This window comes from Panthera leo, chromosome E2, assembly GCF_018350215.1.
Source record: "Panthera leo isolate Ple1 chromosome E2, P.leo_Ple1_pat1.1, whole genome shotgun sequence".
Lineage (NCBI taxonomy): Eukaryota > Metazoa > Chordata > Mammalia > Carnivora > Felidae > Panthera > Panthera leo.
In genome coordinates this window covers 14,344,088-14,367,065 of record NC_056693.1, presented here as the reverse complement: position 1 = coordinate 14,367,065, position 22,978 = coordinate 14,344,088, and the positions used below count along the sequence as shown (strand labels likewise).

Genomic DNA, 22,978 nt, shown 5'->3' with positions numbered 1-22,978 from the left:
GAGCACGGGCCTCAGAGCAGCACAAGCCGGGGCTCGAACAGCCGCTCCGCCACCAGGGCGAGCTCACCTCTCCCTCCTCGGGAGACCAGGCACGCTGAGGCGCGGGTGAGCCGCTGCGCACAGGGCACAGCACACAGGAAGTGCCGGCCCCAAGGAAGGTGTCAAGGACGCCGGGGGAGGCCTGTCCCATCCACCCTGGCTCACACCGCCCAGCCCCACAGGGAGCCAAGGAACCCCCAGAGATGTAGGAGGTTGTTCAGGGGTAACTGGGGCTCTCCCGCTACCGGACAAGCCCCCGATCCTGTTCCAACTGGGCCAAGACTGCAAGGTTGCGGCACAGAATTCCAGAGAAAAAGCAAGGGCCTCCGTCCAGGATACTCCTTAAGGGTTTGCAACATGGTGTCTGGGGCAGAGGGGAGCTGCCACCCACAGCTGGGGCCGCCGTGCTTCCACTCCTCAAAGGAGAGCCCCCAGGGGAACCGACCGCCTTTCCCCAGAGACACGATGGAAAAAATAAAAGCTCCACAGACACCAGCTCATTCCATACTCATCAAGAACACCGGAGGGGGGCGGGCATTTCTGATGCGGAGACCGAGGCACAGAGCGGTGGAGTCACTTGTGGGGGTCACACAGCCAGGAGGGGGCCAAGCAGAGACTCGCAGCCAGGCCCCTACACCTGGCGCCACGCTACCACTCCCTGCTGAGAGTTACAGCTTCCTTCCCAGAGGAGACCCAGGGGGTCACACGGGCGCTCTGGCCGGAAGACTCAGGGGAAGAGGGACACAAAGCCGGGAGCCCAGGAGTGGAGTGAAGGCAAGCCTCCCCTTGGGAGTTCTGACGGGATCAGATTTCTGTTTTAAGTCTGCAGCTGCCGTGGGCTGCGGATTGGGGGCAGGGAGAAGCAGCATCAGGGGGCTTGGGCTGTCCTCAGGACAAAGTGTCCGGTGGTGGCAGAGGGGACAGAAGAGAGAAAAGGCACCAGCAACCGCAATTCCACGGGAGCAGCCCGGCCCAGACGCGTCCTCCTTTGTTCCTCACCACAGCCAAGGACCTGAGCTCCGCTGCAAGACGGGGCACAGCGCTGGTCAGACTCTGCAACCCGGGCCCAGCCCCACGCTACTCTGCTGAGCGGCACCAGAGACACCCCAGAGGGAAGCCCACTGAACCGCAGGTGGCAGGCCTGTCCTCAGCGCAGCTTCAGAAGAGCCGACAGCCTGGCCCACGGCAGACGGGGGGCCTCTCTCCCTCACCAGGGACCCCCTCTGATCCAGAGAGACACTGACAGCTGGAGGGCCTCTGGGGTCCCCTTCTGTTTAGACACCCTCAGATGGGCTGCCTGGCGGGGAAAATCCACGCCCTTCAGCTCTCCTCTCCTTTGTCCTCCACCTCTGTGTGTCTCAGTTTCACTACCAATATCCCTGGAAATGCTATAAGGATAAACTGAGTTAATATACGTAAAGACCTTAGAACACGGGTGCCTGGCTGGCTCAGTCAGTTAAGTGTCTGCCTCCTGATTTCACCTCAGGTCATGATCTCACGATTTGTGGGATCGAGCCCCATGTCAGGCTCCACGCTGATACCATGGACCCTGCTTGGGATTCTCTCTCTCCCTCTTTCTCTGCTCCTCCTGCACACGTGCTCTCTGAATGAATGAATGAATGAATGAATGAATGAATGAAGCAACTCACTCCCTTAAAAATAATACTTTAAAACCGAGTCTGGCTCAAGAGAGAATTAGTTTTAATTATTCTTTTAACTCATTCAACAAACACTTACTGAACACCTACTTGTGTTCCTGACAGAAATACATAAATAGAAAGTGTCACAGCTGGTAGACAGGTGCTACGAAGAAAAATAAAGCAGGAGAAGAACAGCAGAGTCATGGCGGGCAAGGCAGGACACTCTGAGAAGGTGGCATTTGAGCAGAGACCTCACGAAGCTAAGGAGAGAACCGTAATGATACCTGGGAGAAGAGGTTTCTAAGCAGAGGGAATAGTAAGTGCAAAGGACCTGAGGCAGAAGTGTGTATGGCATGTTTAAGGAATAGCAAAGAGACTGCTGTGGCTGAAGTGAGGGAACTAGCAGTAGGAAATGATTCTGGAGAGGAGACCAGATCATGTAGCACTTTGCAGAATATGGCATAGACTCTGGAGTTCACTCCCAGTGAGACTAAAAGCCACTCAGAGTTCTAAGCAGAGAAATTACATTTATCTTAGTGATTTACGTTAAGAAGATCCTAATAACATGACGCATTATTATGTATACCTGCTAAGACCAAAGATCTGCCAACTTCTCCTATAAAGGGCCAAATAGTAAATGTTTTAGGCTTCATAGGCCACCTGGTCTCCGGTACAACTACTCAATTCTGCCAGAGTAGGGCAAAAGCAGCCATAGACAGTTTGTAAATGAATGGATGTGGCATGTTCCGATAAAACTTTCTTTGTAAAAACAGGAGGCCGGGCCGTGGTTTGCCAACCCCGATTTCCAGCATACAGAAAATATAAGCAGAGAGGAACAAAGTAAACAATGCCAAAAAGCAGTAAGATAACACATCCAGAGTGGAGACATCCTACAAGACAGTTTCCCCAGCTTGTTTAAAAAAAACAAAAAACAAAAAACAAAAAACAAAAAACAAAAAACAAGGGAGTGGGGGAGAGCAAAGACGGAAGACAAGGCTGAACGAGGTTAAAACAGGCCAAAGAGACAACAGGTACCTTGAGCGAATCCTGGTTTGAAAAACATTTTGCGGACAACTGGGGAAATTCCAGCAGACATGGATACGGACAGACTGGTAAATACTATACTATGAACAGTCACCTCGGGTGTGGTAATGGCATCATGATTCTGTAGGAGAAAGTCAGATGTCTGCCGACGTATTAAGGAGCAAAGCGTCATGAGATATGCATGGAAGTTCACAGTTTAGCATAAAACAAAGCCACAGGAGGCAAACCTGGCAAATGGCCGGACTGCTGAGTCTAGGAATTGTAGGGTCTCTGGACGTCCATTTCTTGCACTAGTCTTTCCACTTTCCTGTACATCTGATACAAGATGGCGGCGATGCAGGGGAATCTTGGGGAAGGCAGGAGAGGCTACCAGGAGCCCAGAGAGCAGGCTGCTTCAGCATCTAGACAACATCAATGGCCAGTATGGCCGTCGCTGGCCCTCCCCTGCCACCTCTCCCCAGGTTCAGGCCTACGCGGGGCAGGCCAGTGCGGACAGCCACAAATGAGCGTCCTCCTCTCGCTAGCTCACACGTCCCCCAGGGTTAAGGTCAGGCCCCTGGAGTCTGGTCTCAGAGCAGCCCCAGCAGATTTCTCTCCAGCAGCAACAGTGGCAGGTGCTAAGAAAAGGAGCAAGGTGAGGGCTGTCCACCCACCCCCTCCCAGTCCTGGTAAAGGGATTCTTCCCGACGCTAAACGGCACAGAATCCCGCTGAAATGGAGAGTGGACCACCAAAATGCTTTGCCGGCTCCCCACTGCTCCTTCTCCAGGCTTGCAAACTGTGTGCCAGGTACTGCTGAATCAAGGGTTTCCTGTTTATCATCCCCCTGAATCTTTTAGCAACCTTGTGACAAACCCCAATTAATTCACGGGCTGCCAAGCCCTGGGGAGGATCTCCAACTGGAGTCCAGGACCTGGCTGAGCTCCACGTCCCCTCTTCCAAGACCCCTGACCCTGGATTCTTTAGTGACACAGAACCCACTGTGGTCCCTGTGATGACAAGCTGTCTCACCTCCCGGCCTTTGCATATACTGGTCCCCTTTCCTTGAGTCACCTTCCCCTTCTTACCCGACACCTTCCGACACCCAGGCCCTATATACCTAATGGTCTCTGTCTGCTTTTAGTGGCAGTCCACAGTTTTTGTCCCCAGCTTTCAAGGGAGTAACACCTCACGGCCCAAGATGGGAGGTAGTTCTGTTGCCTTCAGCAGAGCAGGTGTATTTTTAACTTTGGGAAGCTACGCACTGACAGTTATAATACATATTGTGGAAACACATCTTATGATATTGTTTTGTGTGTGCTCTAGATGTGCACTGTCCAAGAGGAGGGGGACCAGGGCGCCTGGGTGGCTCAGTCGGTTAAGCGTCCGACTTCAGCTCAGGTCATGATCTCACGGTTTGTGGGTTCGAGCCCTGCGTCGGGCTCTGCGCTGAGTGTGGAGACTGCTTGGGATTTTCTCTCTCCCCCTCCCCCACTTGTGCACACTCTCAGGAAATAAATAAATAAATACTTAAATATTTAAATAAATGTTCCATTTCTCGGCTGCACTAGACACATTCCATGTTTTAAAACCTCAACAGGACCTGTGACTACTGGCCACCCTCTTAGATGCCACAGGTACTGAAATCTTCTATCATGGCAGAAACTTCTCGTGGACGGCACTGTTTTAATGAGTTCACTGGAGGGTTAGCTGAAGCCACACCCGCCAGACAAGCCAAAGGAGTGTTTCTCAAAGTGAGTCCCAAAGGGACAAAGTGGGGAGAAAGAGATTTGCGATGCATTACAAAGGCCCAAGCTCCCTCATACGTGAAGAGCTTTCAGAAACAAGAAAAAGACCAACTATGCAACCGAAACATAAGCAAAGGATATGAACAGACAGTTCAGAAAGGGAAACTCACGTGGCTCCTGAACACGGGAAGAGAATGCTCAAGCTCACCCACAAAGAGAAAAAGGCCAGTGAAAACCACCTTATGGTGCCATTTCCCACTGATCGGACTGGTAAAAATCTAAACGTTTGAAAACAAAAGGCCGTGGGGACACTCTGAGATATCACGTAAGAGAAGCACTTCTCAAAATCACAAGTGCATATTCCCGGTGACCCAGGAATCCCAAATCTAAGAATTCCTTTTACGGATTCACCCGCACACGTATCATGCGAGATAAGCACAACGTACTTTGCTGCGGCACCGCCTGTAATGAGCCGAAGCCCGGAAATATTCACCAATCACCACTCATAAAAAACTGCTAGGTGACCTTGGGGACATACGTGTGCAGCTGTTTAAAAGAGAAACTAAATGGGGAGCCTGGGTGGCTCAGTTGTCAAGCGTCCGACTCTTGATTTCAGCTCAGGTCGTGATCCCTGGGTCATGGGATGGAGCCCCACAATGGGCTTGCACTGAGGGTGGAGACTGCTTAAGATTCTCTCTCTCTGCCCCTCTCCCCGACCCTGCGTGCTCTCTCTCTCCCAAACAAAAACCAAACCCAATACAGCAGCTGCTGCGGTGGCTCTCTATATCTCGGACCAGAAAGATTCCCTAATATATGTTAAGTAAAAAAGCAAGTTCTGAGTACAATGCTACCTTTTGTGTAAAAAGAACCAAGCAGGGGAGCCAGACCAGAGCAGGGTGCAAAAGTCTCCCTGAATGAGCTCGTCCACCCGTGAAGCTCTCCGAGGACACAGGACAAGAGCAGTTAACCCGAGGGCAGGGGTGGGGGCGGACAGGGCAGAAGTGAGAGAAACCTCCTTACACTGTTTGATTGTGGAACTAGGTAAGTCTGTATCATCTCTTCTGATGATTAAATTGATCTTTTTAACACTGGCTCTCTGGACCAGCTGCTTCAAAATCAATGGCATGCTCATTAAAAATGCAGCTCCCTTGGGGGCGCCTGGGTGGCTCAGTCGGTTGAGCATCCGACTTCGGCTCAGGTCATGATCTCGCAGTTTATGGGTTCAAGCCCCGCGTCGAGCTCTATGCTGACGGCTCAGAGCCTGGAGCCTGCTTCGGATTCTGTGTCTCCCTCTCTCTCTGACCCTCCCCCGCTCATGCTCAGTCTTCTCTCTCTCTTAAAAATAAATAAAACATTAAAAAAAAAAAAATTAAAAATGCAGCTCCCCAACCCTCCAGGGATCTGCAGCCAACAAGAGACCCTGAAGTAGGCCCAAAGCTCCGTACTGTTAAGCTCTGCCCATGATCCCAATGCACGCTCCAGTATAAGAACAGAGAATGAGGTCTGCAGACTAAGAACCCCTGCTCTTTCTAGCTCTCAGAAGGGCTGAGACCGGAAACTCCTGGGCAGGGGGCCCAGGGGCCCTCCTCCTCACACTAGGCCTGGCCACTCTCGAAGGGCGGCTACACGAAGGCCCGCACTCGCCTCTCGTCTGGAGAGTCTACGTGGAAGGTCCTCTCGATGACAGTGGTCCACTGTAGGCAGCGTATGACGAAGGTGTTGGGCCGTGGTCTCTCAGTCTTCATCAGCTGGCACTCTGCAGGCAGAGAGAGGACAGAGGCAGGAGGGTGAGGGAACAGCCCCGCCGGCCTGCAGCCTACAATCCCCGAGCCACCTTCCTGGATGCCAGATGGTGTGGAGATACGTTAGTGACTGAGTCAGCCCTGGCCTTGTCCCTACGGGGCTCCAGGTCCAGTGTGTGTCAGGGAAGACAGCTTAGTGGTCATGGGGGAAGCCCAGGAGGCAGCCGACCTAGCAGAGAACTCAGGCATATCCCAGAGGAAGGGGCATCTCTGCACCGAGCCCTCAAGGAGAAAGGAATGTAGTCAGTCGTGCAGAAGGGCGCGTCGTATACAGAAGCCCAGAGGTAAAGAGTCCAGTACAGTGAGGGAATGGTAAATTCTGCTCTAGATGTGAGGAGGGGAGAAGAGAGGGCCAGACTGCAGAGCTTGGGGGGTGTGGTGACGAACCTCGACTGTGGCTTGAGGGCAAAAGGGAGCCATGAAAGGCTTTCAATAGGGAAGGGACATGAAGAGATTTAGACAGATCCTGCTAGCTGCCTTGCAGACAGTGACAGAAGGGAGACTGGGAGCCTGGGGAAGAGGTCGGGACTATGGCAGAGTGGGGCCACTAGGATGAGGCCCAGATCTCTGGCCTGCACACTAGGAGGTAATAGGGCCCTCCCTGAGATGGAGACAGGGTAGATGGAGTTGGGGAAGGGGAGACTCGAAGGCCAGTTTGGGACACGGTGGGTGAGACGGACCTAGAGAACATCCAGGGAGAAACGCACAGGAAGCTTCTCAGGATAGGCTGGCAGTTCAGGTGAAAAACTGGTGCAGGGCATAGCCACATCAGAGTCACCAAACCGCAGGGAAAGTGACCAAGACAGGCTCTTAGCAGGACAGAGAGGGAACTAGAATTGGCTTGAGAGAGCATAGGTAGGAGCAGCCTCGAGGGGTGACGCCGGGCAAGAAGCTGGCGCAGGGAACCGGTGGGAGAGGACAGTGGTTGGGGCTGAGGAGCTGCAGAAGAGATGGGGGTTTCTTTGAAATGTTCTTAGGAGGCGGGACGATGAGGACACGGTGACCAATTAGGTCACCAGGGAAGGAAGGAAGCAGAGGGTCAGGGGCAAGACTGTGGTTCTGCAAGGCCAGGCAAGGGATTTGGGCCGGTCAAGCTTTCCCTGGCCACGGTCCACTGAAAGGCACCACTTGGGGTACCACAGGGGGGACGGAGGATGTCAAGTCGGCCCTGTGATCAGCTGAGTGGGAAGCCACGCTGTCGTAGGTTAGAGGGACAGAGAAGTGTGCTGTTACCAGAGCGCAGGACGCAGGCACCTGACACCAGCCAGAACCATGGGGCCTGGCCAGCAGACTCAGAAGCGCAGAGGCGTGCTGCCTGGGGCGAGGGGCTGGGGAAATGCCTGGCTTCTCCCTTCTTCCTCCTCCCCACTGGCTACCAGTTCAGCCCTCCCTCCTGAGGCCCAGCTGACACAAAGGTGAGGCAGAGGGGAAGGGTGGGGAAGGGACCCGAGGGCACGCAGGCCCTGCACAGGCCCGCACCCAAGAAAGGCCAACCTCCATGTGCCCCCAGGACCTGCCAGCGGTTCTCTGAGCACCTGAACTCTGGCATGGCGTGCCCTGAGACGCACCTGCGACAGAGAAGTTGTTTAGGGGGGGCAGGGTCTGGTCTGGGGCATCAGGCCGCTCCTTGTATCCGATGAAGGAGCCGTCACTCTTCAGCAGGAAGTACCGGGGCCTCCAGGTCTTGATGTATTCACCTGATCAGAGGCAGGGGGAAGGGAGAGAGGTCAGGGCAGGCTGACAGCACCTCATAAAGGGCACCTGGGTGGGAGGAGGGTTGATGAGAGGGCAGGGAGGAGAAAACCTCCGGGCAGCCCCTGCTGACGCAGACTGGGCGCTGGGCTGGGCCCCAGTGATCCAGAGGTCATGCCTGGCAGGAAGGCGCCTGCTGCAGTGCCCCAGGGCACCAGCTGCCTCAGCGTGTGGCCAGCAGCAAGCCATCCCAGCCATCCTTGCCAGCGCGTGGCACAGTCCCAGGGGAGGCCCAGGCTTCTAAACACACATGCCCTGTGGCCCTGTAAGGCCAAACCCCATGGGCTGGTATTCACCAGGACAGCCGTGCAGGTGGATCAAATGTCAAAACACTGTGCCAGGCAGGGTATAACTGTTGCTGTGCCCTCTGAGTGCCCCTTGATTGCCTCCATTTGTTCTAACCACGAATATCCAAGCACCCCGCGTACACACATCCACACTGCAAGGACCCACTCCTCAGAGGGCTGCTAAGGATTAAAGTAAGATGGTGAGGGGCGCCTGGGTGGCTCAGTCGGCTGGGTGTCTAACTTCAGCTCAGGTCGTGATCCCGTGGTTGATGAGTTCAAGCCCTGGGTCGGGCCTTGTGCTGACAGTTCGGGAGCCTGGAGCCTGCTTCGGATTCTGTATCTCCCTCTCTCTGCCCCTCCCCTGCTCTCGCTCTCTCTCTCAAAAATAATAAATATTTAAAAATTTTTTAAAAAAGTAGAAACCCATAAGTCCATCAACTAACAGATAGACAAAACGTGGCATATACATACAACAGGGTATTAGTCATAAAAATTACTAATACGTGGATGAACCGTAACTTAAGCTAAGTGAAAAGGGCTTATCACAAAGGACCACAAATTATAGGATTCCATTTATATAAAATGTCCAGAGTAGACAAATCTATAGGTGAAAAGCAAATTAGTGGCTGCCTAGGACTTGGGAGCAGGGGAGGAGGTAGTCTGGAGGGAGACTGGAGGGGAATGGCCAAGGGGAAGGGCAGGTTCCTTTTCAGGGTAGTGAAAATGCTCTAAAATGGATTGCAATGATGGATACATGACTCTGAATACACTAAAAGCCACTGAACCGTATAAATGGCTGAATTGTATGGTATGCGAATTACAGCCCAAGCTGTTAAAAGAGACGGCAACCATAAAGCATCCAGCTTAGGGCCCAACACACCACAGGGACTCAGCAGATGCTCTGTTACCATCAGTCCACTGTGCAAGCAAGCAAAGACTGCACCAGGCCCTCAACTCACACGACGTGATCACAGGATGGGCTCCAAGCCATGTGTGCTGTGTGGCCTCCAATAAGTCACTTCACTTCTCTGAGTCTTTGTCTCCTCTCACGGGGATATTTGTTAATTGGTGACAATGATAAGGTAACATTCTATGCCAGGCACTGTCCTAAGTATATTATGGGTTTTAACTTATTAAATTCCTTCCAGTGTGGATACTAAATGACTCAATCTATATAAAGTTTAAAAAAAAAAAAAAAAAACCTAGCAAAAATCCCAAATTCAACAGCACAAAGGAAGGATGATGACCAAGTGGGTTTTATCCCAGGAATGCAAAAGTGGTTCAACATATGAAAATCAATCAATGTAATCTACATTAATCAAATGAGGGGGGGAACCACATGACCATTTTGACTGCTGTAGAAAAGTATTTGACAAAACCCAATACCCTTTCATGATAAAAATACTCAGCGAGCTAGGAACAGAAGAGAATTTCCTCCACAGGATAAAGGGCATCTATAAAAAACTCACAGCTAACACCATTCAATGATGAAAGACCAAAAACTTTCTCCTTAAACATCAGGAAAAAATGAAGCGGTCTACTGCTTCCACCACTGCTGTTAAACACTGCACTGGAAGTTCTAGCCAGAGAAAAAGAAGAAAAGAAGATAAAAGGCATCAGACTTGAAAAGGAATAAGTGAAACGATCTTTATGTGCACATAACATGATTCTATGTATAAGAAATCACAAGGAAGCCACAAAGTAATGATTAGAGCTGATAACCTCAGCAAGATCAACACAAAAACACCAGCTGTTGTTTCTACACATCACCAATGAACAATCCAAAGAGGAAATTTTTTAAAAATTCCATTTATAATAGCACAAGGAGGCAAAAGATGTACATACTAAAACCCACAAAACACTGCTGAAAGAAATTAAAGCCCTAAACAAATACAAAGACATCCTGTGTTCATGGATTGGAAGGCTTCCTATGTTGAGATGGTAATGCTCCCCAAAGCAATCTAGAGTCAACACAGCACCTATCAAAATTCCAACAACCTAGTCTGCAGAAACAGAAAAGCCCATCTTTACATTTACACAGAATTCAAATTCATAGGGCAAAGGGTCTAAAAGAGCCAAAAACAATATTGGGAGATGGGGGGAAGAACAAAGTAAAAGAACTCACGCTTCCCAATTTCAAAACTTACTACAAAGCTACAGTCACCAGTCAGCATGGCCTAAGGATAAACATATAGACCAATGGAATAGAACTGAAAGTCAAAAAATAAACCCACATATCTATGGCCAATCGATTTTCAGCCAGAATGCTAAGACTAGCCCATGGGGAAAAAAACAGTCTCTTCAACAAATGGTGTGGGACAACTGGAGACTCACATGCAAAAGAACAGAACTGGACCCCAGCCTCACACATTATACTATATACAAAAATTAACTCAACATGGATCTACTTAAAGATAAGAGCTAAAATGGTAACTCTCAGAAGAATACATGAAACAAGCCTTCATGACCCTGGATTTGGCAATGAATTCTTAGATATGACACCAGAAGAACTAGAAATAAAAGAAAAAAATTAAGGGGCACCTGGGTGGCACAGTCGGTTAAGCAGCTGATTCTTGATCTCGACTCAGATCATGATCTCACAGTTTGTGAGTGTGTGCCCCTCATCGGGCTCTGCATTGATGGCGTGGAGCCTACTTAGGATTCTGTCTCTCCTTTTCTCTGCCCCTCAACTGCTTGTGTGTGTGTGCATGTGTGTGCGCGCACGCTCTCTCTCTCTCTCCAAAGAAATAAACTTAAAAAAAAAATTAAGTGGATCATTAAAAATAAAAGTTCTGGGGAGCCTGGGTAGCTCAGTCAGTTGGATGTCTGACTTCGGCTCAGGTCATGATCTTGAAGTCCGTTGAGTTTGAGCCCCACGTCTGTACCAATAGCTCAGTACCAACAGCTCTGTACCAATAGCTCGGAGCCTGGAGCCTGTTTCAGGTTCTGGGTCTCCCTCTCTCTCTGCCCCTCCCTACTCATGCTCTGTCTCTCTCTCTCTCAAAAACAAATAAACATGAAAAAAAAAAACTTTTTTAATAAAATAAAACTTCTGTGCAAAAGATGTTATCAAGAAAATAAAAGACAACCAACAGACTGGGCAAAAATATCTGCAATTCATAGATCTGATCAAGGGTCTAGTATCCAGAATATATAAAGAGTTCTTACAACTCAACAACAAAAAGACAATTAGCCCAATTAAATAATGGGCAAAAGACTTGAATAGCCATTTCTCTATAAAGATATAAAAACGGCCATCAAGCACATGAAAAGATGCTTAAGATCATTAGTCATTAGAAAAATGCAAATCAAAACCATGATGAGGTACCACTTCACACCTACTAGGGAGAACTGTAATTTAAAACAGAGAGAAAAGAAAAGAAAAGAACAAGTGCTGGTGAGGATGTGGAACAAAAGAAATCCTTATGCGCTGCTGGTGGGAATGTAAAATGAGGTAGCCCTGTGGGAAAGTTTGGTGTTTTCCTCAAAAATTTAAAAATAGAGGGGCGCCTGGGTGGCTCAGTCGGTTGAATGTCCAACTTCAGCTCAGGTCACGATCTCACGGTTCGTGAGTTTGGGCCCCGCATCAGGCTCTGTGCTGATAGCTCGGAGCCTGGAGCCTGCTTCGGATTCTGTGTCTCCCTCTCTGCCCCTGCCCCCCGCTCACGCTCTGTCTCTGCCTCTCAAAAAGAAAGAAAATAAAAAATAGAATATATTATAGGTTATAAGTATGGAATACACAACCCTGATACACAAACGCAAGTATGTATATGATCTAATCACACAGAATACATTAAGTTATGATTATAGAACGTATGACCCAGTTTATACCACCTGTATAAATACAGGTTACAGAGAACATATGATCCAGCAATTCCGCTCCTAGGTCTGTACCCAAAAGAACTAAAAACAAGTACCCAAATACTTGCAAACAAGTGTTCGTAGCAGCACTGTTCACAATAGCCAAAAGGTAGAAATAACCCAGATGTTCATCAACTGATGTATGGATGAACAAAATGTGGTATTTTCATACAACGGAATACTGTTCGGCCAGAAGCGGCAAAGAAATACTGATCTGCGCTACAACATGGATGAACCTCAAAGGTGTAATGTTAAGCGAAAGAAGCTGGGCACAAAAGGCCACCTACCGTATGATTCACTTATACGAAATGGCCATAATCAGTAAATCCTTAAAGACAGAAAACAAATTGGTGGCTGCCAGGGGCTGGGGGTGGGGGTGGGGGAATGGGGAGTGACTGCTTAGTAAGTACAGGGTTTTCTTTTAGGGTGATGAAAACGTTTTGGAACTAGACAGAGGTAGTGGTTACACAACATTGTGAATGTACTAAAAGGCTACTGAATTGTACACTTTAAAAGAGTTAATTTTGTGTTATGTAAATTTCACCTCAACTTTATTTTTTAAGTTTATTTATTTTGAGAGAGAATGCAAGGGGGGGGGGGGGGGGGAGACGGAGGGAGGGAGGGAGGGAGAGGGGGAGAGGGAGAATCCCAAGCAGGCTCCACACTGTCAGTGCAGAGCCCAATGCGGGGCTTGAACTCACCAACTGTGAGATCATGACCTGAGCCAAAGTCGGATGCTTAACTGACTATGCCACCCAGGCACCCCACCCCCTCACCTCTATTTTAAAGAGCAAAACAAAAAACCCAGAAAAACTCACCTAAGGCTACTGGAAGTTAGGAAAAAATGTTACTGCTTGGGAAGGACAGAGGACTTCTGCACATTGGTTTTGGAGTGAGTTTATGATCCAGGTACTTACCTGTGGTGTTTTACATATTGATAATAAGCTGAGGAAAGGAGGAAGGGAGGAAGGGAGGCAAGGAGGAAGGAAAAGAAAAGAAACCTAGAAGGCCAGGAAAAATATCCTCGCAACAATCCCGTTTTACAGATGAGAAAACTGAGGCCCAGAGGTTTTTATTACTTGCCTGAGGCTCGCAGTTGTCAACTGGGAGAGTTAGGGTTGGACCCAGGTTTGCTCCATCCAGAGTCTACACTCTTGACCACTACACTGTCTGCCTCAAAACTGGCAGACAGGGGCTGGCCTGGTGGGCACTGGCAGAGGGTGTGCTGAGGCTGTGTCAGAAAGGGGACCAACACATGGCATGAGTGACTCCAAGAGTCGTGCTCTCACTTTGCCTGTTCCTTGAACAGACCCTGCTCAGCAAGAGGTAGCCTGTGGGCCAGGCCTGGAGATCACAGTTTCTGCAATCAGAGAGCCACCTCTCTGCCGAAACCTGGGGCAAATCAGTCTTCCTGCTGAGCCTCAGCTTCCTCGCCTGTAAGATGGTGCCCACCTCACAGGGCAGCTTGGAAATGCATCAAAATTGGGCTTGCCTAGAGCAGAGCCCATGCCTGGCACAGACAGAATGGGCACATGATAAACTAGGGCTCTATTATTTTAACCACCAGAGGCAGGGTGCGATGGCACAGGTGCCCACCTTTCCTTGCCTGCCTCTGCTCAGAATGGTGGGCGATGGGGGGCACCTTCCTTGCCCAGTCGGTAGAACATGCAACTCTTAACCACGAGGTCGTGAGTTCAAGTCCCATGTTGGGCCTAGAGCTTACGTTAGGGGCGGGGGGGGGGAGGGGGGGGGTGGGAGAATGGCCCAGGAGCAACATGCATCCACGTGTGCCTGGTGCAAACCCAAGATGGCTGTGTCCCAGCTGGGCCATCCCAACAGCTCATCTGGCCCCCTGCAGCATGAATGGAGACCCTGAAGGCCTAAGAGGGGCTGAAGCGCATTTAATGCCATGGGCAGCCCTAGACCAGAGACAAAGCCCCGCCCTGGCAACAGTTCTCTGGCCACTTCCAAAGCCCCTCACAGAGCAGCCCCGTGAGCCATTGGCCTGGAGAGACTCAGGAGCCTGAGACCCTGGCACACCCTAACGTATATACCACCTACACACAATCTCAACACATTCACTCAACAGTTACTGGGCACCCACTGCATGCCAAGAACTTTTCTAGGCACTGGGGATACCACAGGGAACAAGCCAGATAAAATCCCTGCCCTCATGGAACCGAGTATGTCAGAGGTCTGGGTTGTTAACCCATTTTACAGATGTGAAACCAAGACTCAGAGGTGACATAGCTTGCTTGCAGTCACCAAGAGGAAGTGGCAGAACCAGGGTTAGAACTTTGACATCTGCCAAGGTTCAGAAAGTTCCAATGACAGCCCCAGACTCAGGGCCCACCCTGGGCAGGTGGACCAAGGTGACTCAAATACCACCCCTGCCTTGAAACGGCAGTGGGAAACGGGTCTCCCCTGCTCAGTCTGATGGTGGAGGCCTGGCTCTGGGGACCACCTCCATCCCTCCTCACTGCTGTGTCTGCAGCCTGGGACAAGGCAGGACGGGTGAGTGTTTCTCCCAGTTCCCACGGGGCTGGCCCCATCAGCCTCCTTGCCCTCTTCAAACACGCCCGGCCCACTCCCTCTCTGGACTCACAGTTGGCCCCTCCACCTGCACTCTCCTGTCCCAGTTAGCTGTGGGGCTCGCTCTCTGGCCTCCTGCATATTTTTATCAAACGTCCCTTCTCGGTGAAGCCCTCCCTGCCCACCTTGTTTACGACAGCTCCCCCCACTGCCTCCCACACCCCCTTCTCACATTGCTCCATTTTTCTCCACGGCCCTTACCACCACTGTCCACGCTCATCCATCGGTGCCACCCACCTCTCCCCACTAAATGTGACACCAACACAAGGAGGGGGATCTGTGCCTGTCTGGTTCGTTGCTGAATTGCCAGTACCTGGAACACAGTGGCTCTGCTCAGTAAGTGTTTGTTGACTGAATGGATGTGCACAGAGAACCGCTGCCACCAAGCTTGGCCCTCTCCCTCCCAAGAAGGTCCACAGAAGCCAAGACAGTCGGCCTCCTTTACTCCGCAGCGCCTGGACAGCTGTCCCCCTAAGCCGGTAAGCACCACGCTCCTGGGCACAGGAGGCCCGGGGGTCTTACAATGTAGGATGTTAGTCTCCTCGCTGTAAATGACTTCATCTCCCTGGGCCTCAGTTGCCCACCAGTACGAGCAGAGGAGGCCATGCCCTGGCTCCTGATACGTTGGGCTCAGATCTCCTGCAGGGTTAAGGCCAAGGTCCCTCCCGTGGCCTCCAAGGCCCAGCATGGTTGGATGCCACATTCAGCTCCCCCTCGCTCCCCCTGCTCCAGCCACCCAGGCCAACTCAACCAAGCACATTCCCACCTTCATCCCTGCTGCCCCTTTCCCTAGGACCCCCTTGCCCAGCTCTGTGTGTGGCTCACTCGCTCCCCTCCTCTGGGGCTCTGTTCACTGTCCCCTCCTCAGAGCGGCTTCACCTCAGAGTTCTTACTTCTCACTACAGCACTTATCACCTCCTGGCATCACAGATCTGCTTCTCTGTTCACTGTCCCCAGCCCCCACTGGAATATAAACTCCGTGAGGACACCACATGTCCCAGGAGCCTGGGACCCTGGGACGGCCTGGCGCACCACACACACTCAGTGAGTATATGCTTAAAAGAATGAACGGGGGATGTCACCCCACTGTATTACTTCAGTGAAGTGACTTCCCCTCTCTGAGCCTCAGTGTCTTCATTTATAAAATGGGGCTATGAATGAGACCACTAATATAGAGGCAGACTCGAGATCTGGCCTGGGGGCCCATGCGGGGGGCCCAGGCAGATCTGTGGCTCCCCAGGCTGCTGCTGAAGGAGATTCCACGAAACAGGCTTGTAAGGAGCTCCTGGCCTGGGGCAGGCAGGTGGGGCTCGGCACGCAGGCTCCTCGGGCTGTAAAGACCCTGTACCTCTGCCTCCCCGGGCACCAGCCGCCAGAAGGAAAGCCAAGATAGAAGGGGAGACACGCAATCTGGTGGACGAAAGCAGCCCCTTACCACGCTTGTGGAGCCAGCCTTCTTTGATGACAGACACCTCATTCATGGTGGCAGCGTAACACGCTGTCACCTAGCTTGGGACAGCTCAGGGCAGCAGGACATGCAGGAGGTGCGGTGGACAGAGCACAGTCTGCAAGACAAGAGAAGAGCCCATCAGAGTGCGAGAGGGATTCGGCCGGCCGAGCCGGGCCCGCAGCCCCTACCCTCAGGGCGGCCAGGCTCTGCCCCCCACCCCCCACCCCACCAGCTGGCTGTGCTCTGTGCTCAGGGTGCTCTGCAGGGTGGAGCCACAAGGACAGCCCAGTGTGAGGGGGGAAGATGTGGCCTTGTCCTCAGGGATTCCAACTGGGGACTGGGGGGAGCCTGCCCCCGCCCTCGGGACCTCACTCTGGAGGGCCTGGCGGCTCCTGGGCGGCTCCTTGGCCCACGTGCAGGCCTTGCTGAGCAGAGGCAGCCCTTCCAGCCACCTTCACCCCACACTGGGCTGGAGGAAAGGGAACCACGGCTCCACCCCATGTCGCTCCCAGGCCCCCACGCTGAGGTAACCTGGGATGAATCAGACAGCCCTGGGCATCGGAGGGATTGCTCAAAGCCACCAGCATCTGCCTGCCCCCCCACCCCCACCCAATACACACGCACGCACACAGGCACCCTCTCTCTCCCTCCACCCCTCCCCTCCTTCCAACCTACCACCCCCGGCAAACCGAGTGCCCCAAACCCCCTGCGCCAAGCCACCCCAAGTCACTCTCTCAGCCTCGGTCCCCTCTTTGCCCCCAACCAGATGACTGAGGGAAGACAAGTCTCTAATGTTCAGGATCTTGAAGGAGACGACAACCTACTGCATACGCACTTGTCTGGGGCTTAGGAGTCAGTCTGGGGGCTCAACCGAGGCCGTGGGCCCTTCCCCAAGACCTGCACTTCCGTCCTCAGGGACCAGCAGCCGACAGACTGACAGACGCCGAGGCCTCCGGCTTCGTCTCAGGTTCCCAGGGTGGAAGGGAGAAGGGCAGGAGGCAGCCGCCCGCTGGGCCCCTACCTGGAGCCACAGGCCTGGACAGGGGCCACGGAGCCCAAGGCGCCTTTCGCCTTTCCCGGCCTGGGGTTATTTGCGGACAGCAGGTCAGGAGCCACAGCGGCCCCCGGAGAAGTGGCAGCTGGCTCTAGGGACACCATGGGCATCAGCTTTCTCTCATGCCCCAGGGGAGCTGGTGGGCCGGACACACTACTGCCTGGCATGTGACGGTGGCAGGCTGCCCGGGCCCGGGCCGGGTAGGGAGGTAAGTGGGAGGAAGCGAAAGGAAAGACAAGATGGACAGTGACGGGGAAGTAAACAGCGGGGTGAGAAATCACGTTCTGGACTCCGAGCTGCAAAGGCAGGGCCAGGAGCAAGCAACGGGGGCTCCCTCCCACAGCAGGCATGACCAGCACCGAGTGGCCCACACCCCACGGACGGAACACTCAGCATTGCAGACCCTCCACCCTGAACATCCAACCAGCCCGGGCTTCCACCTCCAGGGTGACCGGTCTCTGAATCTGCCCTGCCCCGCCTCCCGCCCTCCTGGTGGCCTGGCTCACTGGTTCACGTCCAGTGCTGCTCTCTCCCTCAAGTCCCCCCACCCCAGATCCCTGCTCTGTTACTGCTCCCTTTCATCTGCCCCCCATTCAGCAGCTAGACCCCCCCAACCTGACCCTGTCCTTCCCCCACTCGAAAACCCTCCGTGGCTTTCCGCTGGCCTCGGGAAAGAGCCAAGCTCCCTCACTTGGGATTCAAGGCCCTTCAGGACCCGGCCTCTGCTGACCTTCACTCCAGCTGCCTCCCGCCCCCGCTCGGCCCAGTCGTCCCCACTGTCCATCCACCCGCTTCCTGACACCCCTCCCAACTGCCCTGGCCTTATCCCTGGGCCCTGAGCCTCTGCTCTCAACCCGTATACTCCATCTAAATCCAGCCCCAGCCCTCCAGGTTAAAAACCCTTCCAGGGTTCCCCAGTGTGCTCAGAGAACAAAATCCTTTCCATCATGAGTCTAATGTCACCTAGAAAGCTCTCAATAACACCTAATGACCATAACAATGACTATTACAGCCAGCGCTACCCACCTCTCCAGCCCCTCCTCCCCACCTCCCTCTACCAGCCTTCTGTCCCTCAGACCCTTCCCTCTGGCCTCCATCCCCTGCACCTTCTGTGGGTTTTCCCTCCTCCAGGAAGCCTTCCTGACCTCAAGAGGCTGTCTTGGGGCTCTCTCTGCACCTCCTCGGCCAATTCTCCCAACACCTATAAAGTGCTAATTCTGCGGACCAGCACAGCATGTGGATATCTGCCGAGAACACAGTAAATGAACCAAAGTCTCCCCAAAGGCTTCCCGGCCACGGAAACATCTCCAGAGTCTATTCACACCACCAATCTTCTCCGAGCATGTCCTAAGCTCCAGACACTGCCCTGGGTACCAGAGATGAATCATCAGTAAAACACAGCCCCTGACTTCACGGAGCTCACGTTGTGGTAGGGCAGACAGGTAACACACAGGCACATGCAGAACACTATCAGCCGGTGGCGAGGCGCTGAGAAAAGTAAAGCAGAGGAAAGGATGGCGGGGAATACGGGGTGCTACGTTAGCCGTTAGCCGTGTGGTGTGGGGGCCTCATGAGGAGGGAGTGAGCCATGCTGACACGAAGGGAAAAGAATTTCAGGCAGGGGAAGAGCAAGTGCAAAGCCCTGGAGGCAGGAAGTACTTGTAGAGCGTGAAGAACTGCCAAGGGGCCGGTGTGGCTACAGGGTAAGGAGCCATGAGAGGGGGGAGGGGAGAATGCTGGGGGCCTGCGTGAGGTGGTGGTGGCAAGTTAGAGAATTCCTTCCCTGATGCAGGGGCCGACACTGCGCTTTCCCTGGGACCAGCTCAGTTCGGAAGTTCCAAAGAACCGGGATGGAGAACCCAAGTCCAAAGGAAGGGAGGGCACAGAAAGACAGGACGGGGGGCCTAGTGTCCAATCTCTGCCCTCCCCCCCCCCCCCCACCAGCCCCGCGACTTTACCTCCATGATTCTGCACGTCTCGGGCGGTCGGCCACACTGAAGCACCTGCTGTGCGCAGAGGCTCAGCCTACTGCCTGGCCCCCAGTGAACAGACAACACGTAGCCACCGTGATCAGAGAAAAGCAAAGGCAGCCAGGTGTGGCCAAGAGTGGTCAGGGTTACAGAGTCCGAGAGCCACTGCCAGCTGGGCGGCCTTGAACAAGCAGGGTGCCGGTGCCCTCACGGAGTCTCTCCTGAACGCTCCCAACCACCCCAGCAGGGGGGCCGTGACCGTGCCTGGGGGAGGGCAGAAGCTCAGAGAGTGTAAGCCGTTTACCTTGGGTCTCCCAGCTGAGGAGTGGTGGAAGCCCTGGCCGCTGCTCGGCACACCGGGGCCACGTTTTACATTCTCATTTCAGCAACTAAGAAGCCCGCAGCAGCTTGAGCAAGGGCAGGGGGAGGAACTGGAAGATCCCCTACGTCCTGCCTGGATCCTGCCCCGTCCTCCCACTGAGGGTGGCGCCTCGGCTGAGGTGTCTGTGACGCAGTCCAGAGGTGATGAAACACCAGGCACCGAAGCCAAGAGGATGGCCTGCTCCCTGGGGAGCTGCCGATGGAGGACGCCCAGGCGGGAGGACAGAGGACAGCCTCTGGAAGCCAGGTGTCAGCCCGCAGGGGACTGCCCTGGCCACTGGCCCGCAGGCCACACACCCCACGGCAGGGAGTGCCTGTATGGCCCCATCTCCACTAGCTGCTTCCTTGAGTGTCCAGGCCTGAGTCCGCTGAGGGCCTGGACCAGATCTGCAGCTTGTAGGCTCAAGGTGAGCCGCCTGGGAGGCAAGGCGAAAAGAGCAAGGGCACTTCACAAGAGAGGACGCTCACACAACCAAGGAACGCACACCGTCTCATTAGTTAGGGGGAAATGTGAATTAAAATCGCCTGCTAGGATGGCTGAAATTTTAAAGACTGACAATGCCAAGAGTTGGTAAGGATACAAAGGAATACCTCCCAGCGTTAAGTATGAAATGGTTCAACCACCATGGAAAACTCGCAGTAAAAATTAAAACTCAGTATATGCCTACCCCATGACCCAGCAATCCCTAACCCACAAACCCTCAACAGAAAGGAGTGTGTGTATTTATCAAAGGGCACATACAACAGCAACACTCACAGTACCCCCCCATCTGCAAACAGACCGGATGCCTACCCACAGGAGAATGGACAAGCAGTGGTAAATTCATACAGCAGAACGTTCCTCCACTTACTACGGACACATACAACAGGGACAAAGTGTAAGCAGGTCACAGTGAAATAAAAGAAACCGGACACAAAGCAACACATCAAGTGTGAGTCCATTCACAGCAAGTTCAGAACAGACAACGTCACACCACTTGTTTAGGGGTGCGCTTCTCACTCATAAAACTATGCAGATGGGGCACTTGGGTGCCTCAGTCGGTTGAGTGCCTGACTCTTGACTTCGGCTCAGGCCATGATCTCACTGTTTGTGTGAGTTCAGGCCCCGCACTGGGCTCTGCTTGGGATTCTCTCTCTCCCTCTCTCTCTCTGCCCCTCCCCACTCACCCCCCCTTCTCAAAATAAATAAGCATTAAAAAAAAAAGTGCAGAACGTCAAGGAAACAAATCTGCAAAAGTCAGGAGAGCAGGTAGCTTTGGGAGCAATGGAGGGGGGATTTCTGGGAGCTGACCATACTCTCTTGTGGTTACGCAGGCCTCTGCTCTGCATCCATTTGTTATACTGTACCATACAAAATGGGCTTAATGTATTTTTCTGTATTTTATAACAACAACAACAACTATAAAAAAAGAAGCTGGGTGGGGGGGGCGCCTGGGTGGCTCAGCTGGTTGTTTAAGCATCCAACTTTGGCTCGGGTCATAATCTCACAGTGAGTTCAAGCCCTGCATCAGGCTCTCTGCTGTCAGAACAGTCCTGCTTCAGATCCTGTCTCCTCCCTCTGCCCACCCCCCACCCCATGCTTGAGCACGCTCTCTCTGTCTCTCTCTCAAAAATACACACACACACACACACACACACACACACAGCGCTTAAAAAAAGAAGCTGGGTTAGACAGTCCAGAGAATGCGGGAAGCCGACATCAGGGCTCCTGGCTTCCAGGGCTCGCCCACCCCAAGGATGCTCTGCCTGGATTTCCCCCTCAAGAACACCGCGTCACCAGTTGAGTAAGAAGGAGCAATCAGGGGTCCAGAGGATCGGACTTTCAACCCCAGGCTCTGCTGGCTTCCCAGCTGTGTGGCCACAGGCAAGTGACACCCTCTGTGACTGTAGTGCTCCCATGTCTACAATGATCCCACTGGAGATGGGACATACACCCCAGGAGGGAGCAGACAGCACATCCCCAGCCCCACAGCCTGCGGAGCAGGCTGGCGTGAGGGCAGGGTACCTTCAGCTCTGCACAGAAGCAAGCTGAATGGGAATGAAAACCGCTGCTCGCAGTGATCTGTTCTGAACAGTGACAGGGGAAGGCGACTGAACAGGGGTCTCCAAGGAGGCTCGGACCACTCTGGCAAGCTTTTGTTTGTTTAAATAACCGCTGACTACAGGAGTGTCACTGACTTACTCTATCGTTATGTCTCAAACGCTCTATGATAATTTATTTTAAAACTTCTTTAAGACAGAGTCACCTGGGGTGCCTGAGTGGCTCAGTAGGTTGAGCGTCCAACTTCGGCTCAGGTCACGATCTCACGGTCTGTGAGTTAGAGCCCCGTGTCGGGCTCTGTGCTGACAGCTCAGAGCCTGGAACCTGCTTCGGATTCTATGTCTCCCTCTCTCTCTGCCCCTCCCTTGCCCATGCTCTATCTCTCTCTCTCTGTCAAGAATAAACATTTAAAAAAAAAAAAAAAAAAAGAGGCACCTGGGTGGCTCAGTTGGCTAGGTGACCACTCCTGGTTTTGGCTCAGGTCATGATCTCACGGTTTGTGAGTTCAAGCCCCGCATCTGGCTCTCCACTGACAGTTCAGAGCCTGCTTGGCTCTCTCTCTCCCTCTCTCACTGCCCCTCCCTGTGTCCCCCTCTCTCTCTCTCTCTCTCTCGAAATAAATAAACTTAACAAAACCATTAAAAAAACCTATTTAAGATATTTTTATTCCCATCTATTTGATTCACGGGTGTTATGTATTGCTCAGTGGTTTCCAAACTGTAGTAGCTCCTTCAGAAGCTTCATCTCACAGTGCTGGAGTCAGATCCATGAGAGGCAACTTACAAGACGATGCAGGGCCATTGAGGAGAGGCCCTAGTGGCAGCCTTGGGAAGGGACCAGGCCCCGGGAAGGGTCCTTCCAAACCTGTCTCCTCATTTGTAAGAGTAGGGCTGCTTGGCGAGGGGGTAGGGCTGTTGTAAAGCCTCGCTGAGCTCTCGTGCTTCTGTCCTCACATCTATAGTCTGGGATCCTGTGACTACCTGAGTCAGAGCCCATCCCTCCTGTGCTCAAACGCTCCCGTGTCCCCATCTTACACAGAGCAAAAGTCAGAGGCCTTACAGGAGCCTCTGAACACTAGGAGGTCTGCACGGTCCTCCCTTTACTTCTCTAAACACACTCCATTTCGACGATGCCTACTCCTGTGGCTCCCCCAGCACACCAGGACACCCTCACCTCAGGGCCCTTGCACCTGCTGCCCCTCAGTTGGGATGCTCTGCTCCCTGGTATCTGCAGGGCCCCACCCCACTTTCTTCAGCTTCTGCTCAGGTCACTTTCTTTGAGAAGCCTCCTAGACAAAAGGGAGCACCCACCCTACCTCCCCTTACCCTTTATTTTTCTC

At 52.8% G+C, this 22,978-nt stretch overlaps 1 protein-coding gene across 4 annotated transcripts in view; it reads right to left on the bottom strand.

Annotated features, from left to right (window-relative positions):
• The window catches only part of AKT2 (AKT serine/threonine kinase 2), a 63,773-nt gene that overhangs the window by 13,572 nt on the left and 27,223 nt on the right, over nt 1-22,978 (bottom strand). For all 4 annotated transcript variants that reach the window (XM_042920726.1, XM_042920725.1, XM_042920728.1 and 1 more), the window contains 3 exons: nt 16,179-16,308; nt 7,820-7,948; nt 6,094-6,205 (listed from right to left, as the gene is read on the bottom strand). In XM_042920726.1, coding sequence (XP_042776660.1) covers nt 6,094-6,205; nt 7,820-7,948; nt 16,179-16,224 — 287 coding nt within the window. In that variant the 5' untranslated portion in view covers nt 16,225-16,308. The remainder of the gene's footprint in view (nt 1-6,093; nt 6,206-7,819; nt 7,949-16,178; nt 16,309-22,978) is intronic.